This window comes from Alternaria metachromatica (genome assembly GCF_023757995.1).
Source record: "Alternaria metachromatica strain BMP 0045 chromosome Unknown scaffold_14, whole genome shotgun sequence".
NCBI lineage: Eukaryota > Fungi > Ascomycota > Dothideomycetes > Pleosporales > Pleosporaceae > Alternaria > Alternaria metachromatica.
The window spans coordinates 489,234-515,861 of record NW_026055505.1 but is presented as its reverse complement, the minus strand read 5'-3'; the positions used below and the strand labels follow the sequence as shown (position 1 = coordinate 515,861).

The 26,628-nt window shown below is 46.6% G+C and overlaps 8 protein-coding genes across 8 annotated transcripts; 3 read left to right on the top strand and 5 right to left on the bottom strand.

Moving 5' to 3' along the window:
• Window positions 1-1,210: 1,210 nt before the first annotated feature.
• Window positions 1,211-1,961, top strand: J4E83_006481 (uncharacterized protein; the record flags this gene model as incomplete). The annotated part of the gene is made up of 2 exons (XM_049333393.1): window positions 1,211-1,383; window positions 1,433-1,961. 2 exons carry the CDS (start codon window positions 1,211-1,213, stop codon window positions 1,959-1,961), a joined length of 702 nt encoding a protein of 233 aa, XP_049187569.1.
• A 438-nt stretch (window positions 1,962-2,399) lies between these two features.
• Window positions 2,400-3,412, top strand: ARD1 (N-terminal acetyltransferase A complex catalytic subunit ard1; the record flags this gene model as incomplete). The annotated part of the gene is made up of 3 exons (XM_049333392.1): window positions 2,400-2,540; window positions 2,784-3,221; window positions 3,320-3,412. The coding sequence occupies 3 exons, from the start codon at window positions 2,400-2,402 to the stop codon at window positions 3,410-3,412; spliced, it is 672 nt and encodes a 223-aa protein (XP_049187568.1).
• A 403-nt stretch (window positions 3,413-3,815) lies between these two features.
• On the bottom strand, window positions 3,816-5,412 carry J4E83_006479 (uncharacterized protein; the record flags this gene model as incomplete). The annotated part of the gene is made up of 3 exons (XM_049333391.1): window positions 3,816-4,008; window positions 4,171-4,602; window positions 4,655-5,412. The coding sequence occupies 3 exons, from the start codon at window positions 5,410-5,412 to the stop codon at window positions 3,816-3,818; spliced, it is 1,383 nt and encodes a 460-aa protein (XP_049187567.1).
• Window positions 5,413-5,954: 542 nt separating this feature from the next.
• Window positions 5,955-7,631, top strand: J4E83_006478 (uncharacterized protein; the record flags this gene model as incomplete). Its single annotated transcript, XM_049333390.1, has 5 exons — window positions 5,955-5,978; window positions 6,029-6,137; window positions 6,184-6,301; window positions 6,351-7,221; window positions 7,275-7,631. 5 exons carry the CDS (start codon window positions 5,955-5,957, stop codon window positions 7,629-7,631), a joined length of 1,479 nt encoding a protein of 492 aa, XP_049187566.1.
• A 2,637-nt stretch (window positions 7,632-10,268) lies between these two features.
• On the bottom strand, window positions 10,269-11,738 carry J4E83_006477 (uncharacterized protein; the record flags this gene model as incomplete). The annotated part of the gene is made up of 4 exons (XM_049333389.1): window positions 10,269-10,818; window positions 10,869-10,901; window positions 11,528-11,641; window positions 11,689-11,738. 4 exons carry the CDS (start codon window positions 11,736-11,738, stop codon window positions 10,269-10,271), a joined length of 747 nt encoding a protein of 248 aa, XP_049187565.1.
• A 472-nt stretch (window positions 11,739-12,210) lies between these two features.
• Window positions 12,211-12,848, bottom strand: J4E83_006476 (uncharacterized protein; the record flags this gene model as incomplete). Its single annotated transcript, XM_049333388.1, has 2 exons — window positions 12,211-12,742; window positions 12,793-12,848. The coding sequence occupies 2 exons, from the start codon at window positions 12,846-12,848 to the stop codon at window positions 12,211-12,213; spliced, it is 588 nt and encodes a 195-aa protein (XP_049187564.1).
• Window positions 12,849-14,925: 2,077 nt separating this feature from the next.
• J4E83_006475 (uncharacterized protein) lies at window positions 14,926-16,769 on the bottom strand (the record flags this gene model as incomplete). The annotated part of the gene is made up of 3 exons (XM_049333387.1): window positions 14,926-15,412; window positions 16,201-16,608; window positions 16,678-16,769. 3 exons carry the CDS (start codon window positions 16,767-16,769, stop codon window positions 14,926-14,928), a joined length of 987 nt encoding a protein of 328 aa, XP_049187563.1.
• A 409-nt stretch (window positions 16,770-17,178) lies between these two features.
• On the bottom strand, window positions 17,179-18,351 carry CEL6B (1,4-beta-D-glucan cellobiohydrolase cel6b; the record flags this gene model as incomplete). Its single annotated transcript, XM_049333386.1, has 1 exon — window positions 17,179-18,351. The coding sequence occupies one exon, from the start codon at window positions 18,349-18,351 to the stop codon at window positions 17,179-17,181; it is 1,173 nt and encodes a 390-aa protein (XP_049187562.1).
• Window positions 18,352-26,628: the final 8,277 nt, after the last annotated feature.

Here is a 26,628-nt window from a genome sequence, read left to right as displayed (position 1 = left end):
AAGTTATGGCTTGTATTTTGGAATATGAGGGTGCTGTCTAGTGAAAGGGAGTAAATAGTAAGCTGACTCGGTTAGAACAAGCCTTCACGACTACAGCCTTGGTCAAGAGTGGGTAAGCAATAGCTCGCTGGAGTCCTGACATTCACAGCTCGGCCTATGTACCCATCGCCTATTAGTCCCAGCTGCAATTGCGATTCAGTGCGACCAACCAGCCATCAACCTATTTCCACCAGAGAAATTCCCAAACTCAAATGGGCGGACACAGGATGAATTACGTCGCAACTCTGCCTTCCATCCCCGAGGAGGCCGTTGACAAGCACGACCTAATGTAAGTTCTTTCTTCAGAACTGTCGCTGCAAATGTTCGCCCGACCCGCTGACATGCACAGCACAGAAGCCAATGCCAAGAACTCACCCTTCCTGCGCCTCCCAGGCGAGCTGCGCAACAAAATTTACGGATATGCTTTCGCCGACTCTTCCATTGAACCACTGCTGGACCGGCGGACTGCCTCAGTACACGCTCGAACAAGCTCGGGCCGACCCATGTCCCCCACCGTCTCACTCATCCGAACATGTCGTCAGACCCGGTCTGAAGCCGAGTCTCTCTTCTTTTCCCACACAACCTTCGGCTTAAATTATGCGCGATACGACTTTCATCGTTTCCTGGGACACATTGGGCGTGAAAAGAGGGAACTCATCACGTCGATTGCCATGCTATTCTCTACGCTTGAATTGCTTGAGCAATACGAGGGGCGGTATAAGCTTCCACGGCTGGAGTACGTTTACGTGAGGGTGTCTGCTGAATATCATGAATACTATCGCAAGGGAAACACGCAAGCACTACAGAGGCTTGCTGGGATAATGGGAAAGAAATTGGGATGTGAGAAGGCTACGTGGGTTCCGAAAGTATATGTTTGCCCGTGCGATCGATGTCAAGTAGATAGGAGTGGTGGTAGATTCGGTTTGAGACAAGGAGATGACTCGTGTCTTCAGGCTGTCTCGGGTCGCGAGGACGTCACCTCGTCTTTTCGCTGCAGCCTTATGTAGTTAGTGCCAAGTTGCAGTCACCATCACCGTTTGTCTTCATGCAGACCCTGTGCTAGCGTCGCGGCCGGCATTGACTGACAGCTACCCAACCAACTACCTGCTATCTTGCTCTCATACCCAACATTGAAACAAAAAACTGCCGTCGCACCGCCCACAAACTGACGATGCTTCGCCTCTCCGACTTAGGTTCCATGAAACCTCGCGTCCTACCCCCGGACCAAAAAGACGACCGCGACCAAGACCTCCGCGACGTCGACGACGTCTTCAACAACGACTACGACGAACAAAGCAACGAAAAGCGTCTTGTAGTTCCGCTGACATACAATAGAGATGAGATGTAAGCGTGCTGCGCAATAAGCGCACACTTTGTGTCTAATACCTCGCAGCACCCACACCAACCAACCCCCCTCCCCCCTCCTCCACCTCCCCGCCGAACTCCGCAACAAAATCTACACATTCATCTTCACCAACACCACCATCAACATCAACAAGCTCCTTATCAAAAAAGACGTGCTCGGCCGCTACCCCAGCGTCCGCGCGGTCCTCTACACCTGCCGCCAGATCTACATCGAAGCCAGCGCTTTGTCCTTCACGCTGTGTACCTTTGTACCCAGCTACTTCGCCCTGCGTTTCTTTTCTTCTTCCAACCTACCGACCGCGGGCTTTGGGAGGATAGAACGTTTGTGGTTGACGGAGGGGAATGGGAAAGCCATCATCGAGGGAAAGGATGAAATGAAGGGAGCCTATCTGAAGGAATGGTTTGCTTCACTAAAGCTCTTGGAGATAGAAGTCTGGCGTCTGAAGGTAAACTTGACGGACGCTCAGGCAAGAGAGAAGGTGAGGGATGCGTTTGGGGTGCCGGATCTGTGTATTGTGGGTAGGCGCGTGGGTGAGGATGGGGTGGTTGCTGTTTAATGGTTTGGATGGGATGGGGTACTGGCGTATGACGGATGGTCGGAATTGGGCTTGGAGTTTAATAGCTTAATGTCATGTTGCGATATGGGTTCATAGGCTTCCTGAGGAATGAGGAAAGTCGCGTTCGGCGTTTAGCCCCGCGCTAACATCTAATCCCCGACCTCGGGACTCCACAAGTCCTGCTTACATAACGCACTCGCCCTCTTCCTCACCAAACCGCCTTCCAGAGTCCAGGTTTCCAGCCCCATCGCTCATCCCCCCATCCGCATTCGCATTAGCGCTGCAACTCCCAAGTACATCTGTACCATTTCAATCCCAATCCAATCCCAATACTCCCTCGTCGATTAAAGACGTAAGGAATCGCAAAGTCGGTATTACAGAGAAAGAGCTAGGAAAAAGACAGACATACAACACAACACCACACACATCCCCACGAAAATGGATATCCGCGTCCTACGCCCATCGGACATTCCGCATGTTCAGCTGGCGAATATTACGAATTTGCCCGAGAACTACTTTTGCAAGTATTACTTGTATCATGCGATGAGTTGGCCGCAGTTGAGCTATGTGGCTGTTGATGTAAGTTTCTTGTGTTTATGTTTGTTTTTGTATCTGGGGAAGAGCAGGGAACTGGTGTAAAGAGGAGGGATTGAAGGATGAGAGTCGCAGTTGTTCGCGAGTGCTGCGCTTGGCTTGTTCATGAAATAATGGTTGAGCAACGGGGACGTCGTATACGTGGAACACGTGACGATCTGCTGTTACTTGTCCTTTCGATATTGGATCACACTTTGATACGTTTTGCACGTTACTAACAACCCCCAGGTATCCCGCCCCCCAAAAACCCCCTACGACCCCCCGAAGATCGTAGGCTACGTCCTCGCCAAAATGGAGGAAGAGCCCACCGACGGTGTCCAACACGGCCACATCACTTCGTTATCCGTAATGCGCACCCACCGCCGCCTGGGTCTCGCTGAGAAACTAATGCGCCAATCCCAACGCGCCATGGCCGAGACCTTCAACGCGCACTACGTCTCCCTACACGTCCGCGTCTCCAACAACGCAGCCCTGCATCTCTACCGCGAAACCCTCGGTTTCACCGTCGACAAGATCGAAGCGAAATACTATGCTGATGGTGAGGATGCGTATAGTATGAGGATTGAACTGGCGGAGCTGAAGGAGCAGTTGAGGGATGAGGAGGAGGAGATTTTTGGGAGTGAGGGGGTTGATGAGGGGGATGCGGTTGGGAGTGAGGGTGTTAAGGTACGTTTTATTCACAACGGAGCTATATCCTAGCTGGGGATGATTGGGGCGGGGTTGGGGGTAGATCGGAATGGGATGTGTGCTAACAATTGATACAGGAGAAGAAGCCCGCGAAGAAGACAAAGGTCAAGGTGGGTAGGGGGAAGGGTGTTGTGGATCTTGTGGAGAAGAATGAGGCGGCTGCTGCTTAGGAGACAGGAGTTGCCATTGCTGAGATTTATACGAGGATACGGTCTGGGATGTGGAGGGGATAAGGGAGGATGTTGAACGGCTTGCACTGGGATTGAGAGAGAATGGATGATGGTGGTGTGTTAGCATTAGTTTATTGGAAGCACATTCGTTGTGCTGTAGAAGCCCTAGAGGAGGTACGCTATCCAGCGTATATCCATATCTGGCCTACTCATGCTATGCTATACCACGCCATATGCTACCGTATATTCTAAATTTCCAACTCCATCTCCATGCAACAAGGAAGTAGACTACCAAAAGAAGAAGAAGAAAGAAGGAAAAACGCCCATCAATGTACCTTGTTGGATATCATAAAATGCCCAGATCATAATGCCCGCCACATAAAACATCATCTTCCCCAATCTCCTACATCAACCCCCCAAGAACAACCTTCCCCACACCTCCCACCTCACTCTTAAGCCCCGCCCGACAACTATCCTCAAACTCGCGCACAACCCCCGCAAGAATAATCTTCCTCACGCGCGCATCCGCTTTATTGAACAAATCCCCCACCAAACTAGGCACCCCACCCCCCGCACTCGCCACACTCTCAGGCGTACTAAGCATACTAAGTATCTTCGTATAACAATCAATCAGAACATCGCACAGCGTAGCAAACGTGCTGAAGAAATCGGGGTCGAACGGTAAACTCGGAGTCTGGAGATGCGTGTAGCTTTCATTCGGGAGCAGGGAATCGTCTGTTGTAGGCGGGGAGTCAAACCCGCCGCCCATGCCACCGCTTGTTTCCGACCCGGTGAAACTGTTGCTTGGAGTGAGGAGCGGGAAATCGCCGTTCGCGCTGCTGGACCGCCGGCCTTTACTGCCCATTGACATGCCCATGCCCATTCCCATGCCCATGTTTGCGCGCTTGAACATCTGGGGGAGGCGGGCGCGGGAGAGCGAGGATGGGGTGGAGCCGTCGGCCGGGTGGATGGATTGGTATTGTTCGAATTCTAACAGGAGGGCGTTGAGGGCTTTGAGGTAGTCGGACGGGGAGTTGGCGTTTAGGTCGAGGATCGTTGGGAGGGAGAAGCCGAGGAGGAGGTAGTGGGTTGCGCGTCGCGCTTGGTTGCGCGTTGTGAAGGAGGGGAGGCGCGTGAGGTCTGTTTTGGAGAAGAGGAGCGTGTTGAACCAGTAGATGCGGCCTTCGTGGCTGGAGGGGGTTAGTGAGGGTACAATAGAATAGGGAAGATAGAAGGACTCACGCCTTCCGCAGGTAGTCGAGGGTGGATATGCGTTTCGAGGCGAGCTCGTGGATGTGCTGGAAGACGAGGTTGGGGTTGGAGCCGTTGGGGACGGGGATGGGGGCGGCAGGTGCTAACGTGCGGTTGGACTGCTGGTTTGCCTGGAGGATCTCCTTCTGGGAGGGCGGATGGCGCAGCGGGATGGGGACAGCCATGTTGGCGAAGGGAGTCTTGGGCTTGTCGACGGCGCTGAGGGGGCTCTTCTCGTAGACCTGGGCCTGGGGTTGCTGCACACTGCCACCCTCGGTCTTGACGTTCTCGCTGCTTTTTTGCTTGCTGCGCGAAAAGGTGGATATGGAGAGGGCGGGCCGCGAGGCATTCGTCACACTGGCGGGCACGGGGGCCTTCTCGGGGGAGTAGGCGAGGGCCAGGGTGGCCGAGGGGGTCCTCTTATGCGAGGACGAGGCCGACGCGTTGGTGCGAAGCGAGGCGGACCGTGACCTCCGCAGCGTGGACCCGAGATCGGTGACGGACGAGGCGATGCTGTGCCTGCTGCTGGCGTGCCTGCGTCGTGGTGGCGTCGCTGCGAGTCGGGCGGGAAACTCGTATTGGTCGAGCTCGAGAGGGGGTGTCTTTAGCCCGGGGTTGGCCGCGGGGGTGATGTTGAGTTGGGGCGGCGCGAGGGTCGAGTTTGTTTGCTTGTGTCCTTGTCCCTTGGTCTTGCCGCCGAAAAACGAGGGGCGGCGGGAGAAGAGGCCCTGGCTGGAGTTGTCGGCCATGCTGGTAGCCCATGTGCTTTCCCAGACGTGTGGGGCTACCGAGCGATCAGGGGCTGTTTCACCACGGACCCTGATAACATTGCGGCGTTGCGCTTCTAGAAGACGTGTGCTACTCGTAAATATACTACGTAGTCTTTGTTAAAATGTAGGTGAGGAGACGCGCAGACGGGACTGCACGCTATAAGGCAGATACTGGCGCGCAAAACGAAAACGTGTTTCGATTCGCGGCTACAGCTGATACCGTGAGAACCTATCCCGACGCAGGAACAAGCCGCCCGACGCCCATCCCTGCCCACCGCCTCTGCCCCTGTCGCCTACATTGCCATAGCTTCACTGACTATGCCATTTGCCCACGTGCGGCTATCAGCACGTTAGGCTGAATCCAGAGTGGCAGGTGCTGCTTCCAAGCTCCAAGCTTCCAAGCTTTCCAGTCCCACGGTTCAGACTCGACACCGTCCGACTCTCTGCCATACCATTGCTATCAGGCACCGCTGTTGTCCGAGTACAGTTGCTGCCAGCCCCGCCAACTACCCCACGTCACGATGCAGCGCAGACAGAGCGCACGAGTACGCACCACCACGCCCATCCATATCCGCGCAACACTAACGAAACACAGGGAGAGTGGATTCCCTCAGAGGGACAGTGGCCCGTGGATCCTCAGGAAGACGTCGAGGTTTCGGAGCAGCGCATATGGGTCGATGGCTGTTTCGACTTTGCTCACCACGGTATGCCGACTGCCGCATTCGAGGTATCCAGCGCTTACAGAGACAGGCCATGCGGGCGCCATGCTGCAGGCGCGCCAGCTGGGCAACGAGCTGTTCGTCGGTGTGCACTCGGATGAGTCCATCATGGAGAACAAGGGCCCGACGGTGATGCGCCTCGACGAACGGTGCGCACGACTATGACGAATGCGCCGCCTTGAAAGCTAACAATATCAGTGTCGCCGCCGTCGAAGCCTGCCGATGGGCTACCAAAGCCGTCCCGAGGGCGCCCTACGTAACCTCGCTGCCTTGGATCACCCACTACGGCTGCCAATACGTCGTACACGGCGATGACATCACCTCCGACAGCGACGGAAAGGACTGCTACCGCTATGTCAAGGCAGCGGGGAGGTTCAAGGTCGTTAAGCGCACACCCGGTATCTCGACGACCGACCTCGTGGGCCGCATGCTGCTGTGCACCAAGTCGCACTTCATACCATCGCTGGAGAAGAGACTGTCCGGGGACGAGGGCCCGGGCGACGAGAAGGAGCGGTTAAAGACGGGAGAGGAGATGCTTCAGCGCATCAAGGACTATGCGACTGACGCCTCAGGTCGCGCGCCCGGCTGCGACGTGTGGTACTGGCATGCTTCGCGGCCCGTCAAGCTACGGAGGACAACCACCAGCAACACGGTCACCTCGCCAACCTCACCCACTGCGCCGCGTCCCGGCACCGTCCGCCAGGCCTCAACCGCCTCCGCCCTCGGACCCGTCAAGGAAGAAAAGGGCAAGTTCCATGAGTTGGTCAAGGGCAAGGGCGTCAAGCCTGGCCAAAAGGTCATCTATGTCGATGGAGGCTGGGATCTCTTCTCATCAGGCCACATCGAGTTCCTCCGCCTCGTCACACAGTCCGAAGAAGAAGCCGCCAAGGAGGGCGGCTGGTACACCGACGAAGCAAAAGCAGCGCGCATAGAAAAGTCTGGCGAAGACTACGGCCCCATCTTCCTCATCGCCGGCATCCACGACGACGAAGTCATCAACCACTGGAAAGGCATCAACTACCCCATCATGAACATTTTCGAGCGCGGCCTCTGCGTCCTCCAATGCAAAGTACGTCCCCTCCTGACTTTCACTTAACGCAGGAACTAATGTCTGATCTCTAGTACGTCCACGCCGCCATCTTCGGCGCCCCCTTCTCCCTCTCCAAAGCCTTCCTGCACACGCTCCCCTACGCCCAACCCCTCACCGTCTACCACGGCAAAACCACCTTCATGCCCCTCGCCTTCGACCCCTACGCCGTCCCCAAGGCCCTCAACATATACCGCGAAATCGCTAACCACGACTTCCAAAACGTAAACGCTGCGGAGATTGTAGCAAGGATTATGAAGGGGCGTGCGCTGTATGAGGAGAGGCAGCGCAAGAAGGGCGAGAAGGGCATGACGGAGGAGGTGGAGAGGATTCGCCAGGAGATGGAGAGGGAGCAGAAGAGGAGGGAGGTGGAGGGGCAGTTTGGGCTGTAGGGGGGTTGGGGTTGGGGATTTGTGTGTGGAGGGGGGCAGGATGGAGAGGGATGCGATGTTGCTAGCGGTTCCGACGTTATATACCAATCTTCAACAGATATTCATATGCTCTCCCCACCGTACAAGACATGGTTCAGATCACAGGTCAGCTGATCTGGTCCAGTATCGCCACACTCAAATAAGCAACCCCGAATCGCCGTCTATCAAAGCCAGCTTTTAGCGCTCCACCGAAATCCGCCGAAGCGAAAAAAGTGATTCAACAGCCTCGTCATACTCGTCCTCCGTCTCCCCCAACAACATCTCAAAGCAGACCTCCTCAACCCCACATTACACCTTCAACGCCTCCCGGACGTCCTCCCATTCCCTCATCCATTCATCAAGATACACCCTAGGGTCTCCAACTTCGGCGTGCAAATCTCAGGTAAACGGCCTCGACGTGGATACCTATAGCTCCTCTCAATGACCTCAGCAAATTCATCCGAGATCCTGAGCGAGGTGATGAGACTAAAGACCTTGGGCTTGAGGCTCTGAGGTAGCCAGCGTGAGTTCAGGAAACTTGGATACATTGTCGAGGAAGTGTAGAAGGGTGCGGTGGCTTCGTGGCGGATTTGCCTACAGACGCTTAGGAGGGGTGGGGGATAGATGGACATTTTGATCTTGACAATTGCTCGTTTTCGCCTACAAAATCCTACCCAATAGTCATTCCAGTCCACCCGCGTTCTAGCATCTCTACCCACTGCCTCTTTCCTTATCAGCAACACAAAAGAATGTGTTGAGCTTCACCCTCTTTCCATAAACGTCCAATGTCTGACCAACAGCTCCTTTGACGGAAAATACTTCTCACCCAACCTCTCCTCAACCACCACATCCAACCCATCATCCCCAAACCACTTCCTTATCGCTTCCTTTGTCGAATCGCCCTGATAGTGGCCAGATGGCCAATTCCTGAACATGACGCACACACGCTCCAAGCGCGGTAAGTGCAAGGTACACGCTTTGGTAGCTTGTGAGTTCGTCTCGCGCTTATCAACCTCCTGTTCCATGAGGTCAAGGAAGACCTCGCTGATTCGGAGGGAAGTTATGTAGGCGCAGAGGCTGTGTGAGTGTTTCGAATATAGCAAGTACCACGCGTCGCCGGGAAGGGTGTCGATATTAGTCTGAGCGTATACAATTGCGGTAGCTTCGGAGCGGGTCTGGTGGCAGGTGGAGAGGAGGCCTGGGAGGTGGAATTGCACGGTGAATTTGGAAGGGGTTGAATTGGTGATGGTCGCGACGATGTGGACCTGTGATGAGTGGCCTACATAGGTGTAGATCTTGTTGCGCAATTCGGCCGGGAGGCGGAGAAGAGGGGACGTAAGTGTGTTGGTAAGCGTGCTAGGCGTGTGCGTTAGTAGGTGGATGATGGTCTTTAGTGAGGGCGCAGGTGGCGGAGACATACATTTCGGACATGGCAGTGTCGATGTCAGCGGCTGTAGAAGACGGAGATTCCATTATGTGTGGGTTGGAGAATGTAGGGTGTATTGGTCTCGGCTAGTCGGTAGGTGACTGAACAGGGATGAGGACTTGGAGCGGACAAACAGTTCACTGTATTTCGCATAATTCAGACTAGTGCAGTTAGAGCACTAGCGATGATGCTAGCTTATCTGCCGTTATACCGCCCACTGTTCGAATTCAACGTACCTAGGTACACAGCCTCCCCTACTTGCCCAACATGGAGACTACAGCCGCAACCACGACCACACCTGTAGCCCCCGAAACCAACAGCGCAATGTCCGCTATGTATGCACCCCGTTTTATATCCATTAACCTACACTAACCAGCAACATAGCACTCATCCCACATCCCCATTCCTCCGCCTACCCGCCGAACTCCGCAACAACATCTACACCTTCGTCGGTATCTCAACCAGCGTAGTACTCTTTGAATTACAGAGCTTCTCCAAACATCCATGCTCTCGCACTATTACACCCATCCTGAGCACGTGTAAACAAATCCGCAGCGAAGCCACAGCTCTCATCTACGCAAACGCCACCTTCGACACTACCCGCGGCTACGAGGGCTTCTTTTCTATCACGTGTTGCCCCAACGTGAAGAGCTGTACTAGGCTACGGATTTCCTGGGCGGTTTCGTGTCAAGTCGCAGGATACGTTTATACAAACATAGGCATGCCTGTTGTATGCCCCCTGCCGAATCTGAAGAGGGTGGAGGTCATGTGCGCATCGGAGAGGGGATGTGAGATGATCAGAGGACGGCTGAGGGAATGGTTCAGAAAGGAGGATTTGGTGGTTAAGTTTAGGGATGATGGGGGTATGTTGACGAATTGGTAGAGATCTGGATACCTGGGCATCTGTGGGAGGTTAAGGTCGACAGAGTTACGTAGAGAACTCGAAGAGAGCGATCTGTTTATTATGTTATGTGCTGTTTAGCCAACACCAATCACTTAAGAGGCTAGATCCTCCGCACTGAGGACAGAGAGAAGAGATCGACTTGCAGCCATGTAGTTCTCGAAGCCCATTTCCTCTCTCGTATCCAATCCCAACTATCCGCCTCTAAACGTCTCCGCTGACCATCTCTCCATGACTGGGAGCCTGGGCACACTCTATCGTCACCTAACTCAAGCCCAATGCATACATTCCCCTAATCAACCTCGAAGCCGGAAACGCCACGACGAGCCTCAGCCCTGACCTTCAAAGTGTCGTTGCCGAACCACTCTCTCACGCGCGGCGGTCTACGACGCACATCTGCGGGCGTAGACTTCACATGAACAATCTCCAAGCTTGGCAAGTTCAATGGACAGCACTTGGTGTCTCGCCTCTGGAGGAGGCGCAGCCAAACCTCCTCTGCCATGACAAGTGAGCGCGCCTCTGGGATCCTCAACGAAGTAATTTGGCGGGAGACTTTGTTGTCGCAATCGGATTTTAGCCAGCGCCAGTCGTTGTCGCCTTGAGTGGTGTCGAATGTGCATGTTGCGTAGATTATCGGTGTCGCTTCGTGGAGGGTTTGCTTGCACGCGCTCAGCAGACCTGGGAGGTGGAATTTGTATTTGACGAGCAGGCTGCAGGTGGCGCTTAGCGATAGAATTGCCTCGATTCGGATAATCGTAGACAGGGCCACATAGGTGTAGATGGCGTTGCGGAGTTCGGCGGGGAGGCGGAGGAGGGGGGACGTTAGGGCGTTGGTGAGAGTGCTGGGCGTGTGCGTCAGTGGGTGGTGTTAAGTAGATGGCGGAGGGCTTACATTTGGGACATGACGGTGGAAGATACGACGGCTCTAGAAGAACATTCCGTTCTTTGGACGGACGGAGAGTAGAGTATAATGATTTTGATTAGTGGGTAGGTAGTTGACGGAATTCAGTAGATGATTTGAAGTGAGTGCTCCCGAGGTCGATTTATCTGCAATGCGCTAGCTGTCTAGCCAAGGACTGATACTGCAGTCCGCTTCTCTTTTGACTGGCCAGTTGTCGTAACGTATGAAGTACCCTCTTCCTGCTCATCGCCCATTCTCTCAGTCACACAAAGATGACTTGCAGAGTATCCTTCTTGCACCACGCCTTCAGTGATTCCCTTACGGTAACTTCCCACATTTCCCTCCATCCGCCAGACTCGATGTAAATTCTCTCCACGTTCGGCAGCCATTTAGTCGGAAATCGCAGTTCTTCACATAATATACCACCATCTCGAAGATGCTGCGAAATGTAGCGCGCAAATAGACCACTAATCTTAATCGAGGTAACGAACTCGTTGATTCCGTGGTCGCAGCTGCCGTACAGCCAGGCACCCGTGTGACACTCAGTGAAATCGAAGAGAGCTGATCTGTACACTATTGAGGTGGCTTCGTGTCGGATTTGTTTGCATGTCTCGAGTTCTTTTGGAAGCTGGAAGCTGCACGTGAAATACCCTTCAGATTGAACGGCTTTGATGATAGTAGAGAGGCCGACGTAGGTGTAGATCTGGTTTCGCAGCTCAGCGGGCAGGCTAAGGAGTGGAGAGGTGAGTTGATTCGCGGATGTGCTGGGGTTATTGTCAGTGGGAAGTGCGGGGAACGGCGGTGGACGTACATTTTTGACATGGCGATGTTGAGTCCATCGGCTGTAGATGGCGTTGTCATTTTGCGTGTGTGGGGAGAAGATGTAGGGTATGTTAATTTGGCTGGTCAGTGGAACATGGAACTAAATAGTGAGCTCGAAGGAAGCGATAGTATTATCATGTAATTTACTAGCTCGCCAAGAGCTAACACCGTGATTTGGTCGTGAGCTTGGACTATCCAAGGTCACTACTGTTTAGAAAAACATTCGGAGGTGACGTACTTTGAACGGTTCCTCATTTCCTTCTTTGAAGCTGCTTTCTATTCGTCTTGATAAATGGTCGTTCTCATACTCAGCCATGCTGGTACAGAGAAGGCACCTGCCCACGGTCACTTTTAGTACTAAACCGAGATTCTCGTTGCTATGAGTAAAGGAATTCATCTCGTAGCCGGCAGAGAAGAGAAAGCATCCAACGGCCTTAGCTAGGGACTATTCATATGGAACCAACTTCATCTCCGAAGAGCCCTCCTCATGTTCCTTCTAATCAATTTCCTTCTACTTATCCACGATGATGACCTCGAGGGAATCATTCCCACACCGACTTTTCAGACTCGCCCTGGCTCTAATACGTCCCCCGCGATGAGTCCATCCCGTCGACTCAACATAAACCCTCTCCAGATTCGGCAGCCATCTAGTAAGAGGCTTGTACACTGTGCCATTTGCACTAGCTTTAGGTTTCGAGGGCTTAACCATGGCGAAATCTCTCGCAATCCGGATTGAGGTGACGAACTCGAAGAAGTCTTGGCTGCGACGAGGAATGAGCAACAGGCCGGCGTCGCAGCCGACCAAGTCGAAAACGGCGTGTTTGCATATCAGCGTTGTAGCTTCTTGGCGGACTTGCTTGCACGTGCTGAGGAGGTTAGGGCGCTGGAATTTGAGTTCTTTAGCGTCATCCCACGAAATAGTTGATGACCAGAGGAGGGTGAAGACGCGAATAGTAGTTGAAAGGCCGACGTAGGCGTAGATCTGATTTCGTAGCTCAGCGGGGAGGCGGAGAAGCTGCGACTCGAGCTGGTTTCTGACAGTGCTTGGTTCAGATGTTAGTACGTGCTATTGGGTGAGAGACAGCGAGCTTACATGTTTGCTTCAGTCTCGTCACCTAGGAATTCCGCGGAAGAAGCGTTGGTCTCCATGTCGTAGGGGCGCGGAGTTTGGCGGCGCTGACCCTGGTTGTGGGTGGTGGGCGAAGGGAGATAGAGAGGTTGGGAAGTGAAGGCAGTGTTTACTGCGCTATCTCGGAAGGCGCTAGTGCGGAAATCGACTACCTAAGTAATTTTTGTGACTAATCAGGCCCATTTGCCTCTAAGGTCACTTCTCAGACCTTGCATCTCTTGAGCTGCTCGGGGGGTGGGGACTGCTGAGTGCTTCATTCTCGCGGCCTACGATTTCGTAGCAACTGGGTACACGGTCTATCAACGGTGCATGGAACTGAAACGACCCTTAAATTGTGCAAAATGCTGTTCCAACTACTCTCGTCCTCTTAATCAACACAGTCTTTTCGTAGACCGTGAGTGACGACTTTCCTAGCCAGCGTAATGATCAAAGATGATCTCGAGTGATTCATTTTCAAACCATTTGCTCATAGCTGCTGAATAGTTGTCCTTCCGACCCCAGTATACACTCTGTAAGTGCACTCTCTCAAGACCTGGTAGGTCTCCTGCTGATGACGCTGATCCCCAAGGACGTGAACGTTCACGACCGGAAATTACGGAATCAGCCAAGAAACCCGACATCCTGATTGAGGTAATTAGGGTGCGAATGGTGCGAATGAAGCCACTCTGGCGCAGGAAGCCCCAGCTGTGGTTGGTGATGTCGAAAGTGGCTAGACTGTAGAGCAACGTCGTGGCTTCGTGGTGGATCTGCTTGCAGCTTTTGATAAATCCCGGAGCTCGTAGATAGAAGGTGTAATTTGGAGACAGGTCTTCCAAGACTCCTATCACTTCGATCTTCGTAGAGAGCGAAACGTAGGTGTAGATCTTGTTTCGAATTTCGGCTGGGAGGCGAAGAAGAGGTGAGTCGAGCTGGTTCTTGAGCGTACTAGCCGAGGTGTTAGTTATCGTGCGAGTGCTTCTGGGTCTTTCAGGCTTACATTTCCGACATTGCGCTGTCGCAAGGCAATGCTGCAGGTGCGAGATCACTCTGCATCGTGAGTATCGCGCGGGAGGATAAAGTTGGTAAGCCGACGAAGGACAGAAGTAATCGCAGCTAAAGGCCAAATGTTGAAGTGTCTTGGTAAGCGAGGTGAGAGTGAGTTGTTGTTGATTCGAGTAGAGGAAGCGAATAACTAGTGGCTATTTCCCTTTTGGGTAGCAGTAGACGCTATGACGTACGCGTCGCGCTCTCATCTAACAGAACCCTTCTCATACCCCTACCCAGTTTTCTCAAAGACAATTTCAAGATCCTGGTTCCTAGTGCAAGCTCGCAATTTATCCCGTATGTCCTTGCTCATATACGATCCCATGGGTAAAGCCAATACGTATACTCGTTTCAAAGCCGGAAAGGCTGGACGCTCCAGCTTACACAGCTCGTCCACGCCCTCATAGTGCATGCGAACGGATGTCATAAGTCGATAAACCGGTAGCCTCGAGATCCGCTTGATCCACGAATGATCCTTATCGGAGACCCTGTAGGTCACACGGTCGAAGAATATCGCACGGGCTTCATAGCGGAGCTGGGAACAGGTTGATATAAGAGCCGTGAATCTTTCGTACGTGTAATTACTCCAGCGGTATATACGGATGTACATACTGCTAAATGTGTACACGTAGATCTTGTTACGGATCTCGCCTGGAAGTCGGAGAAGTGGAGAATGAAGCTGGTTTTGAGTCGTACTGGGTAAATTGTCAGTTAGTGCGGCTGAGTGTTTGCGTGGGAAATGGCTAAACTACATGTCTGTTACGGCGCTGCTATGTCGCATGGCTGGGGGCGAGACCGTGTCTTCGAGGCTGAGGATTGCGATCCTTCTCATTTGATGAGGAGTACCTTTGCGTATGTGGTGGTTCGATGTCGTGTGAGTAGAGGAAGCAGATAGGTTGATTTTGGTACATGGACAGCGCGTGGTAGAAGGAAGTAGGCTGAAGGCTTTGGGTGTGATTTCGTGAATTAGCACAGAAGGACCGACTGCTACCTCGTTTCCATCGGAGAGCTTTGATCATGACGTATCAATACCCTCGTCATTCCCGTATGCGGAACTCGCCCTTGCGATGACCTCTAGAGCGCTGAGCTGTGCGCCACTTGCAAGTCCGCATTTCCCGCCCAAGTTCGTAGCGCGTCAACCCCCAAACTATCCTTTGGCATGCGCGATTTACTCCAACCAGCGACATATACTCGTTCCAGTTCCGGGAAGAGTTTAGCTCCCTGTCGTTCCGCTACAAAATGCTCATCCTCCCGTAGGAGCCTTGTAATCCGCTGCGATCGTAGATGGATGGAAGTGACGAGCTGGTAGTCCGCGTGTGGAAGATTCTCTGGGAACTCCGAGAACAGGAGCGCCCTCAGATCTAATGTCGCATGCGCGAAGAAGATGGCGTGGGCTTCATGGCGCATCTGAAAACAGGTGGATATGATGGCTGTGGACTTGCGAGCTCGAGGACTGTTGTTGAAGACGGCCTGAGTGCGGGAACACGCGTACGCGTAGATCTTGTTGCGTATCTCTCCTGGCAGCCGTAATAGAGGTGAGTCGACCTGGTTCTGAAGGGTGCTGGATACATGTTAGCAGATGCCCGTCGTCTCGATAGGGTTGAATAGTCCAGGTACTTACACCTCGCGAGCTTCTTTGGAAATGAGCACGCGACGCTGACGTGAGGTGACTGTCTGTCGTGACATATTGCTACGCGGGGTCAGGATCGAAGGCCAGGAAGTTATTCCATGGCGCAGAACGCTTACCCAAGTACGTGTGTTTGAGGATTTGTGGACTACACCAACCAGGCAGCGTAGTTGCTCACGAGACTGTATGAGCTAATGGCTTGATGAGAACAATCTGTGGGAAGACAAGAGAAGAGGACTGGTTTCGGCGATCAAGGCGTTTTATATACAGAGGGTGCGTGCGGGAGTGAGTGCAAGACCGGGATTAGACCCTCGAGATCACGCGCCGGATCACGTGCATACGAGCGAAGATGTTCCTTGACGCATTCCTCATGCATTGCTATAAATGAAATTTTGTGTATCCACTAGCACTTTTGGTCCATCCTCAGAGATGCCCAAACATGAGCCCTCGACTCGATCAAAACGGCTTTTTCGGGTACATGAGTGAAATGAAATAGATCAAGAAAGGATGAAATAGCAGCGGCCCAACCCAAGAACTCCATATTATCCGCAGTGATAGTCCGCAGAACCTTTCAACGACGTCCTCGGAGGTATATAGCGCAAGCACCATTGCCAGTGACCTGTAGGTCCTCCTTTTCGAACCACTTTCTCAGCACATCAAATATATAGTCTTCCTTCCAACCAGGACTGTGTATATGTACCCTTTCCACGGCAGCAAAATACCTCCCAGGCATATACTTTGGAAACAAGTCTTCATACTCTTCGTCCTCTTCATAGGTGTATCCCTGGGTCGTCCTCAACGCTGTTGATATGACTACAGAGTCAACGGAGAGCGACGTAATGAGGCTGCAATACTTGGGGTTGAAGCTTTGACGGGAAAGCCATGCCTCGGTACTGGACACCTCGAACGTTGCGAGACCATACATGAGTGTAATCGCCTCGGAGTGCCATTGTTTGCAGGTGAGAAGGAATGTTTGGGTGAAGCGACAGGCAGTTCCAGTACCTTCGGGACGCTTCTCGTAATTCTCGCCGTATCTGATTGTGGTTGTTTCGCAGACGTATCTGTAGATTTGGTTGCGGATCTCGCCAGGTAGACGAAGAATGGGCGAGTTGAGGTGGTTCTTAGTGGCGCTATGCGACTTAGTCAGTGATGTGTGAAGCTCGTAGGCGGCCAATGTAGTGCCACACAAGGGAACTTACATCATGTCACCTTCTTCGGTGGTAGCCGCGCGCTTGAGCAGTTCGTCATGCTCTGCAAGAGCCTTTTCGCGGTCCCAGGCGGCGGTAGTCATCTTGCGGACTTTGATAATGAATGGAGTGTATACAGTGGAATGGAGGGACTTCTTGCAAGACTGTAGTATAAAGATCGCTGTGGTGAGGTGAAGTTTAAAGGTGATCGCGTTCTGTTAAGTATGCCACGGTCAACAATCGAGTATGGAGTCACGTGTTGGTTCAGAGCATCCTCGTCTCTCACCTGTGTCTCTCACCTGGCTATTAGTCCTACGCTTGAGGCTCTACCATAGCCTTCACAGGTAAGTGGGTAGGTTGTTAGTCACTATATTTTGAAAGTAAGACTTGATTCATCAGTAAGATCAGCGAGGATTTTAGAAGAAATTTGTCTTATAACGTTTTTGAATATTCGATCCAATATGTACATTAAACAGAAGCCGCGTACTTTACACTCGGTCAGCCCTACCAAATCTAGGCCTTGGGGCCTGTGGGCTTCTTCATGTAGGTCGGCGCCAGAGGCGGGTCAGCGTTCTTGACCAGCATCTGCACGTACTCGTCGAACCAAGCACCAGCAGCCGGTGCGCCAGTAAGACCGCACTTTCCGTCACTCTCACCACCAGGCTTGATCCAGACAAGAGAGTCGACGTTGGTGTTGTTTTGCTTGGAACCGGGCAGAGGGCCGAACCCAGCAGGTTCAACGTTGCACCACTCGCCCCACTCCTCACGAGCACCGGGAAGGGCGACGCGGCCCTGGTCGATGATGAAGTGGGATGGCAGACCCTCAGCCTCGAGGTAAGGAGCGAGCGATGTGGCGTAGTGACTCTCGTCCCAGGATGGCGAGTACTCGGTGTAGTTCTCGCGGACCTTGGCTTGGAAGGAGTTGTAGTTGGATACGTTGGTGGAGAAACCCCGGATCTTAGCCATGGGGTTGAGCTTCTTCGCCATGGCAACAACCCTGCCGAAGACCTCAGCAGTTGGTTTCAGGTTGTCTGCCCAACCGAGCCAGCCGCCGTGCGCAGCATCGATGTACAGATGTACGTTGGGGTACTGCAGCTTGGATATCGCGTACGCAATACCCTCCTCGTAGATTGGAGTGGCGTTGGCGCAGAAAGGAACGCCCTGGTTGGTGACGGCGTTACCCAGACTGTCGGGCTCAAGAACGATGGCGAAGTCGAGATCCCTGGCCTCAGAAACAAGCTTGGCGTACTTGTCGACAAACTCCTTCTTGTAGATCTGAAGACCATTGTTGGCGGAGCTGAGCTCACCGGCAGACTCGCCGGCAGAGCAATCACGGTCGGGCAGATTGTACAGAACTAGTCCGACGATCATCTTCTTTGGACCCTTCTTTTGTTGACGAGCCTCCTTGATGGCTTGGGGAATGAGGCTGAGACCATCGCGTGTAGTGACCCAAGTGAAAGTCGAGATCTTCTGGGCGACTGTGCGAGTGCGCGCCGCATTGAGAGTGTCGTTCTGGGCAGTGAAGGCTGCAATGGTCTGGTCGAGCTTCTTGCCGTAGCTTTGAACAACATAGCGGTCTTTGCCAGTCCAAGGGTTGACGTTGGGGCCTGGGGGTGGCTTAGGAGCTGCGGACGCAGCACCGGCGAGGGCGGCAGTTGCCAAAACGAACTGTGTGAGTTGTACCATGATGAAACGAGAGGCTTGGAATTGACTCGAGGTGGTGATAAATCGTACGGTGGACTACCTGGGGCTTTTATAGAACGCCATGAGGATGGGCGCCGCGGAAAAGACCCATCCAATCATCCTTTTCTCTTTCAGCAGGCTTGGTACAGGCTTGCCCTTACGTTCACGTGGCTGTATTTAGACTTAGTCAACGGTACCGTCGGCCCGTTGTACATTCTAACAGCACTCAAGACGGTCCAAGTCCTTGGTGAAAAAGCATTGACATCTCGCATACAAAGCGCCACGGCGGCGTTGCTGTAGTGCTTCATCGAAGGCGTAGTGTGCGCTTATTTTGGCGAATGTAAGGAACGGTCGTTCGCCCCTAGATTGGTATGTAGTCCTGTTAACAGTAGATTAGCCAAGGTAAAGTCTACCGGGGCTGTTGCGGGTAGTCAATATATCTGAGCTGTTTACCCGGCTTCTACCCCAGCTTCGTTGAAACATCGACCCCGCAATCCGGCTCGTGATATTGCAGTCCCGGAAAGCGCCCTGCAGATTGGTTGGGGTGGTCAAGCTAACGCTGTGTATATTGCGCATAGAGTACTGTGGGGCTCTTGTGTCATTTCGGACTGCAGCTCGCCATCTGCAGACACTGTACAGAAGATTCGTTGCGTCTTCTAGCGCGACTGTGAGCGGCTGTACCCTGAGGCTGAGTTGGATGTAGATGCTGCACGCACGATGCTGGACCTCCAACACAGAATAGATGTCGAAAGTGATATCGCGAGAGATGAGACGATCGCGCAGATTGAAAGCCCTGTAGCATAGAAACATGTAGGTGAATCTCCTTGCACATGGATGCGCGCCCTACGTGGGATACATGATGACGGCCGTAGGACGACACAGTCAATTATCTGATCGCATATTGTCCTCCAGACGTCCCGAGATCCGACTGAAGGCGTGTTTTGCGGATGGAGCGCGAGAAGGCACGAAAATGATGGTGCTGTGCGACGCGTGTGGCGTGCATGACAGTCGAGGTCGAGCAGAGCACCTCTCAAAGTACAACGTGTCGGAAATCTCAGGAACGCAGTAGTCACGTAGTCGCTCGCGTCGGTTGAGTCGAAATGGAGTGCAGTCGGACGCGTGATATTGCGCAGTGAACGCGACGCGGGTGCCAGAGCGGGAAGCTGATTGCTTCGCCGTTAGCGTCTTGGCAGTGACTGTAGCCTCTCCAAGATTGTCCCATAATCCTTTCAAGCTCGCTACTATGCCTAACGCTACAACTTATCACTTTATTAGGAAATATTCAGCGCTGTAGTAGCTACACCTTATCTAACTATTAGATTTTTGTAGGTAACTATAGCCGCTAGCTAGTTAGAGTTATTAAAGGCAGAATAAGGCGTAGGCGATAGTTAGATTAGATAGAATTATTTCTTATATAGCTTAGCGTACTACATATAAAAGAAAACTAAAATCTAGCTCTAGAACGTATTAATAATATATTTATATCTTATTTTTATAGAAACTATAGAGGCGCTAGTACTCTCTCTACTAGTATTTAACGCTAAGTAGCTTAAAGTACTTTTACTACCTTTTAAGAACGCGTTTAAGAACCTAAATATAGCCTTCTTAGACTTTAGAATAGCTAATAATACACTAAGTAAGAAAAGTAACTCTAAGCTAATTTAACTTATATACTACTTACAACGTTTTTATATTGCGTTTTTAATATAATTTAGAAAGACTCTATTCTACTCTTTATAGGCAGTAATAGCGGCCTAGACCTAATAGTAATATTATATAAGTATATTATAAGTATACTAATATAGCCTAAAAGTACACTAGGTAGCTACGTATATATTATCTACCTACTACCTACCTATATAATATAGAAAGATGCCTTAGGCAAGGCTATTAATGTAAGAGGCCTAAGAACGTAATATTAACGTGTTCTTAATATAATCTAGTTCTAATATAGAAAAGCCTAGAAATATAAAAAGTATATATTCTCTTTACTCTTCTTAAATATAATTATACAACGTTAGAAGTATATTTATATAGGTATTAAGTATTATACTACGCTTACTAAGCTACTTAAGGCTTATTATTATTCTAAAATTATACTTAAGGTAGAGAATATACTTAGAAGCCTAAGAGATACTATTATACCTAATAATAAAATAACTTACTAGAAGTAGGCAGCTAAGTACGTTTAATGTGTACATAACGTGTTTTTAATACGCTTCTACTAACTTTAAAAGCTCTATACTACAACCTTTAGATACTTTATAAGTAGTAGATCTTATAGTAACTAGTAACTAAACTATAGACCTATGTACTTCTAATAGTAATATAAAGTAAGAGATACTATAGACAAAAATATATTTATAATACATAGTAACTAAGTTACAGAGTCTTACTAGTAATAAACCTTAGTTTATTAAGTGTGTAGCCTAGACACATAAACTTAGATATACTAAGAAGTATATCTTCTACGCTATTAGTTCTAAAATAGACCTAGAATACCTTAAGAACTTATTTAATAATAGCTCTCTAGTAGAGAAAGATAATAAAAGAGTATGTAATACTATAGTATTAATATCTGCTAGAACTCTAAGGTATAGTAAGTAACTTTATACTATATTACGTTTAGCGCACATTTATAATACATTTTAGAATATAACTACTTCTATAGAGATAGGTAGCTAGTTAAATAAGCATGTAATAAGGCTAAGTACTATATTATAATTCTAGTAGATCTAGTATCTTATCTATATATAATTGTAATGTGTTATAGAGAGTATATACATATTTCTTCTTCTTCTTTAATTCTAAGCAAAGACCTAAAAGCTAAGCTTCTTATAGTTATTCTTTCTATGTTAACTCTAGGCTTTATATATAGTAAGTCTACTCTCTACGCTTCTATAATACGTTATAATAATATTCTAATTACGTTTAGCTAAGGCTTTAGCATTCTTCTAAGTCTAGGTATAGGTTAAGAGTAAAGGCTTTAGGTCTATTAAGAAGATGTATATTATACTAGCAAACAAAGATAAAATTAGAAGCTTACTTAAAACTTATAAAGCTATAATATACCTTTATAGCTCTAGTATAAAAGGCGTTATATATAAGCTTAGAACTAAGCATTAAGACCTAGCTATAGTAAGTAGCTAGTAACGCGCTAGAAACGTGTTCCTAACATAATATAGGCGTATATCTAATAAATATACTCTACTAATAATAGCATATTTATATACTACTTTCTTAATAAGTAAGCCTCTCTATTACTTTAACAGAACACGTTCTAAATAGACATATTATATAAGCGTATCTATAGTAAGTAGTTTAAGTTACTCTTTGCTATCTTTAATAAAGATACTATAAAATATAAGTAAAAGCACATTAACGCGCCTATAACACGTTCTAAATATAATATAGTAATCTCTCTTAGAAAGGTTATTATAGATATTAATTCTATAGAAATATATATAAAAGTATTTACTAAGTTCTTTAAGCTCTGTTTAGAGACATTAAAAAAGCTAATTTACTTCTACTATCTTTATAGAGATAGTATTATAAGTATTACTATTAATATAGATAATAAATAGTTGTAAGGTTAGTTATATTCTACTAGATTGCGTTAAGAACACGTTACTAATATAATTCTATAAGCTAAAGACTTTTTCTCTAAGAATTTTTAGAAGTTAACTATAGATAGAAATAGTATTATCTCTATATAGTTTACCTATATAAAGCTTACTTTCTCTGTAGTATTAACTACGCTATTTCTAACGTAGAGTATATAGAATACTCTATTTAGAGGCGTATAAAGACTCTTCTTTATTATAAATTACTAGATAAGTATTATACTTATATTAGGCTTTTGTAAGGTATAAAACTTCTTTTAATTATATATATAATACGTTCTTATAATATAGTAGAGAATAAATCTAAGATAGTTATAGATTAAGTAGCTTATAAGGTATACTTTATTATTATAAGTAGTCTTATAAAGTATAATAACTATATAGAGTAACGTGTTTAGAACTTATTAGAGCGCACTTCTAACGCAGCTAAGTAAGCTAGCATAAAGTTATATTATAATAGAATTAATAAGACTTTACTTAAGGCTATTCTAATATAAGTATATTTAAATACATTAAGAACGTACTAGTAATATGTTATAGCTTCTACAAGCAAGACTTCTAGAATATAGAGAAATACAAAGTAAAAATAGTCTATAGTATCTACTATAAGAATAGATTACGCTATAGTTATATATAGAAGTACTTTAAAGCTATAGAAAAAGAGAGTAAGTCTGCTATATGCAACGTATTTTATACGCAGTCTTATTAAGTTTAGAGTAGAAATTAGAGCACTAGAACCTTATTATTATTAATAATAATAATAGTATCTTAAAGTAGGCTAATTTATCTAGTTTTATTATATAGAGTAGATAACTAAGAGGCAGAGGCTGTAGGCGCTCTTCTCTAGCCCGCTCTTCTCTAGCCTACTCTTTTCTAGCTTACTTCTCTCTAGTACTAGAAGCTAGCCTAGAGTAGGTCTACTATATCGCGTTCTTATTACGTTTCTAATATACTCTTAGGCCTAACTCTTCTTAAGCTCTAAGGTAGTAGGTACTTAAGAGTAACTAGGCTATTATAGAGAAAAGAGCGCTCTTAGAAATTAAAAAGAAGAAAATAAAGCTATAAAAGCAAAGGCTATAACTAAAGAAATATAAGGTAGAACTAGAAGAGCGTAGGTAGCAGCTTTAGAGAGATAACTCTAGCTAAATTATACTGTAAACGCGTTCTAATCGCAATCTAGTATAGTTACTATATATACTAGAGTTTATAGATAGAATACTAGCTAGTAGAACGTAATAGAAATATATTATATACACAATCTAAGCCTATATTAATCTTTACCTAATATAGTAAGGCGTAATAAATTTTCTTTTACTAGCCTAGTCTTTTACCTTTCTTTAGAGTTAAGCGCTTACCTACTACTATTCTTTCTCTCTCTACCTTCTCTCTTTACTCTACTATAAAACTTAAGACTATATATTAGTATATAAGTCTTCTAATAACGCGTTTCTAACGTAATTTAATTATATTTAGAATAACTATCTATAGTATAGCTAACTTAGTGTTCTTTCTTAAGAGACACTACTATTTAGTAAATAGAATAGAAGTAGATATTACTTTATCTACTAAAGAGAGATCTTCTATTACGTCTACTATTACTAGCTTAATAAGCTGCTTTATAGTATAAGTGCGCTAAAATTATATATAGAATACGTACTTATAATATTATAGTAGTAGTTTAGCAACTATAGTACGCTAGTAAACTACATTAAAAGATACTACTCTAACTACCTAGTAGCGCCTATACCTATAAAGTAATTATTAATAAAGTAAGAAAAAGAAGTAATATTCTTCTTTAGAGGTATTATTTTACTAAGAGACTCTACTCTTAGAGTGTCTGCAAAAGACCTACTAGAATATATTTCTAGCGTAATTCTATTACGTTTACTAGCTAAGGTGCAGGCTAAAGTATAGTATAAAGTACTACTCTAGCTAAACTAACCTCTACTACTCTAAGAACGCGCTTCTCTAGACTTAGACTATAAGCTTCTATAGATAGATAGCTCTAAGTATAATATCTTACTATAGAGTAAAGCTAAAGATAATATAAATATGTCTACTACACGTTTTGTATTAACTCTACTAGCTACGCTTCTAATAAGAGTAATACATAAGAAGAAGAGAGATAAGGCGTAGAAGAAGACTATAGAGGCTTTAATTTCTATTCTACTCTACAAGTCTACTAACTTAAAGCGCAAGTAGAAGAAGAGTAATATATATATCTTCTCTAACGCGTAGTAACTACGTTGCTAATATATATAAGTAAATTTAAATAAGATTAGGCGCTTGCTTTTAAACTAGAAGCTTCTAACCTAATATAAGACCTATAAATTAAAGAAGAGAGATAGTTAGTAAACCTATCTCTCTAGTAAACGCGTTACTTATATATTATAAGATATTATCTAGAAGTCTTCTACTAATTAAGAAGATACTTTACTTTTCTAGATAGATAGTTAGCCTCTCTTTTTAATATATTATTATAATATTATATACTTCTGTAATTAAATTAATATATCTATAAAAAATGTTATATAAACGCATTATTAGCGCGTTTTACTACTTAACTTAGTAATAGGTATAAGTTTTAGTATTTCTGTCTATATGTAGCTGCGCGTAAGCTATATATATACTTTATAGCTACCTAAGTTATATAACACTAAGCGCATTAGTTATAGATTAAGCAAGTTTAAGTAAAATATAATAATATTACAATTATAATGTAATAGCTTTTTTTTAGCTACTACTAACTCTATTACTTACTAACTACTACCTTAAATTACTACTACTCTCTGTAACACGTTATTAATAAGATAGTAATACGTTTCTTAACAAGATAGCTAATTATAGTTATCTACTCTCTCTAGGCTCTAGCGCTATAGTAAACTATATAAGTTTTATATAAATATAACTAGAAGACGTATCTAATATATTTTAGCCTACCTATTACGCCTACCTTGCCTTACCTACTTTACTTTTTCTATACCTACTCTTTAAAAAGAACGCTAATAGTAAGATCTTAATTTAATACGCTAAGTAGCGCTGTAGGCACGCTCTAAAGAATAAGACTCTCTATAGTATAAGTTTTTAAAACATATCTTCTATATATTACTAATATATTTAGGCTATTATAGGTTCTTATAGCTTTCTTATAACCTACTATATTAACTAGTATAGCTCTATTATCTAGAGTAATACTTACTTTCTAGGTAGAAGGCCTAGCGCTGCCTTTATCTATAGCAAAAAGAGTACATAAATATATTATCTACATGTTTACAACATATACTTCTTCTCTTCTAAGTCTTTTTCTCTTTCTACTTTTTTCTTTTTTTTATTTTTAAAGTTTTTCTCTTTCTTTTTTTTACTTTTTTTCTTTATTAGTAAAACGCAATATAATTATAATTCTAATATATTTTAGAGTTTTATTAGATCTTAATAGATAACTATAACTTTAAGTATAACTACCTACTTAAATAAGTATAAGACAATACCTTAGTTTAATAAGATATTCTAGCCTAGGTCTAGTACCTTATAAACCTAGTCTACTATTAAAATAGTTATCTTTAAGAATAGGTAACGTATTCTTTATATATTTACTACGCGTTTTTATACTTATAATTCTTAGCTTTATCTTACTACTATAAGAGGCATACTTAATACTTATACCTTCTCTAACTTCTACACTAACTACTATATTATTAGCTATAGTAAGCTTTCTTAAAACATATTTAATACGCTCTACTAATACGTTATAGCGTATAACTTCTAAGAAGATAAAGATAATAATAAGAATTTCTATCTCTTCTATACTTACTTTAACTAGGCTATAAGCCTCTAAAGTATCTTTACTAATACTTATACTAATATACTACTTTAGCGTAATATATTTATATTATATTTAGTATATAATTTAATTAGTAATAATAGAACTATAATACTCTAATATATCTTCTTTACTTACTTTTTTCTATTTCTACTGTAATAACTTGTAAATATATTGTATAGTATTTATGCTAGTAAGCGCTAGCCTAAAAGAAGTCTTAGCAATAGTTAGGCTAGTTTTTTTAATAGTCGGATAAGCTGCGCTCTCAGCGCTGTGTATGCCCGTTAACTTGACTGCGAACATACATAAATGTGTGGAGCTCACCGCTCTTACCATCCACGCAAAGCCAACCTTGGAACACATCACCAGAGAATCCACGACGTGGTCAATCATCATGTGGCGAGCGTTTCAGCTTGCATTCCCTCGCCTTGCACACTGTTCGCAACTGCGCAGTGGTTCAAACAATCCCACCAAGGGTGACTAGAACGCGTGTCGCATTCTTGAAATCATGTGCAAAGTAGAGCTATGCGTTGTCTTGCTAACTTCTTACTGATAAAGATCGAATGTATGTATGCGACGTGAATGGGAGCGAATCAAGTAGCAAGGTGGCGGTGGTTCACCTTTCGCACCTTTGCAACATTGAGCCGCTGCTAGTAGCTGAGAAGTATAGACTACGGCATGCGCAGAATAAATGGTGTCCAGCTTAAACATTCACGAGTAACATCAACTGGGCGATCAAAACCTAGGGGCAAAAATGTACATTGAATCGAACCTAGTCTACAAACTATTCATAAGGAGTGCCATGTCGTCGTATCGTATCATGTTGTTATTACAAAG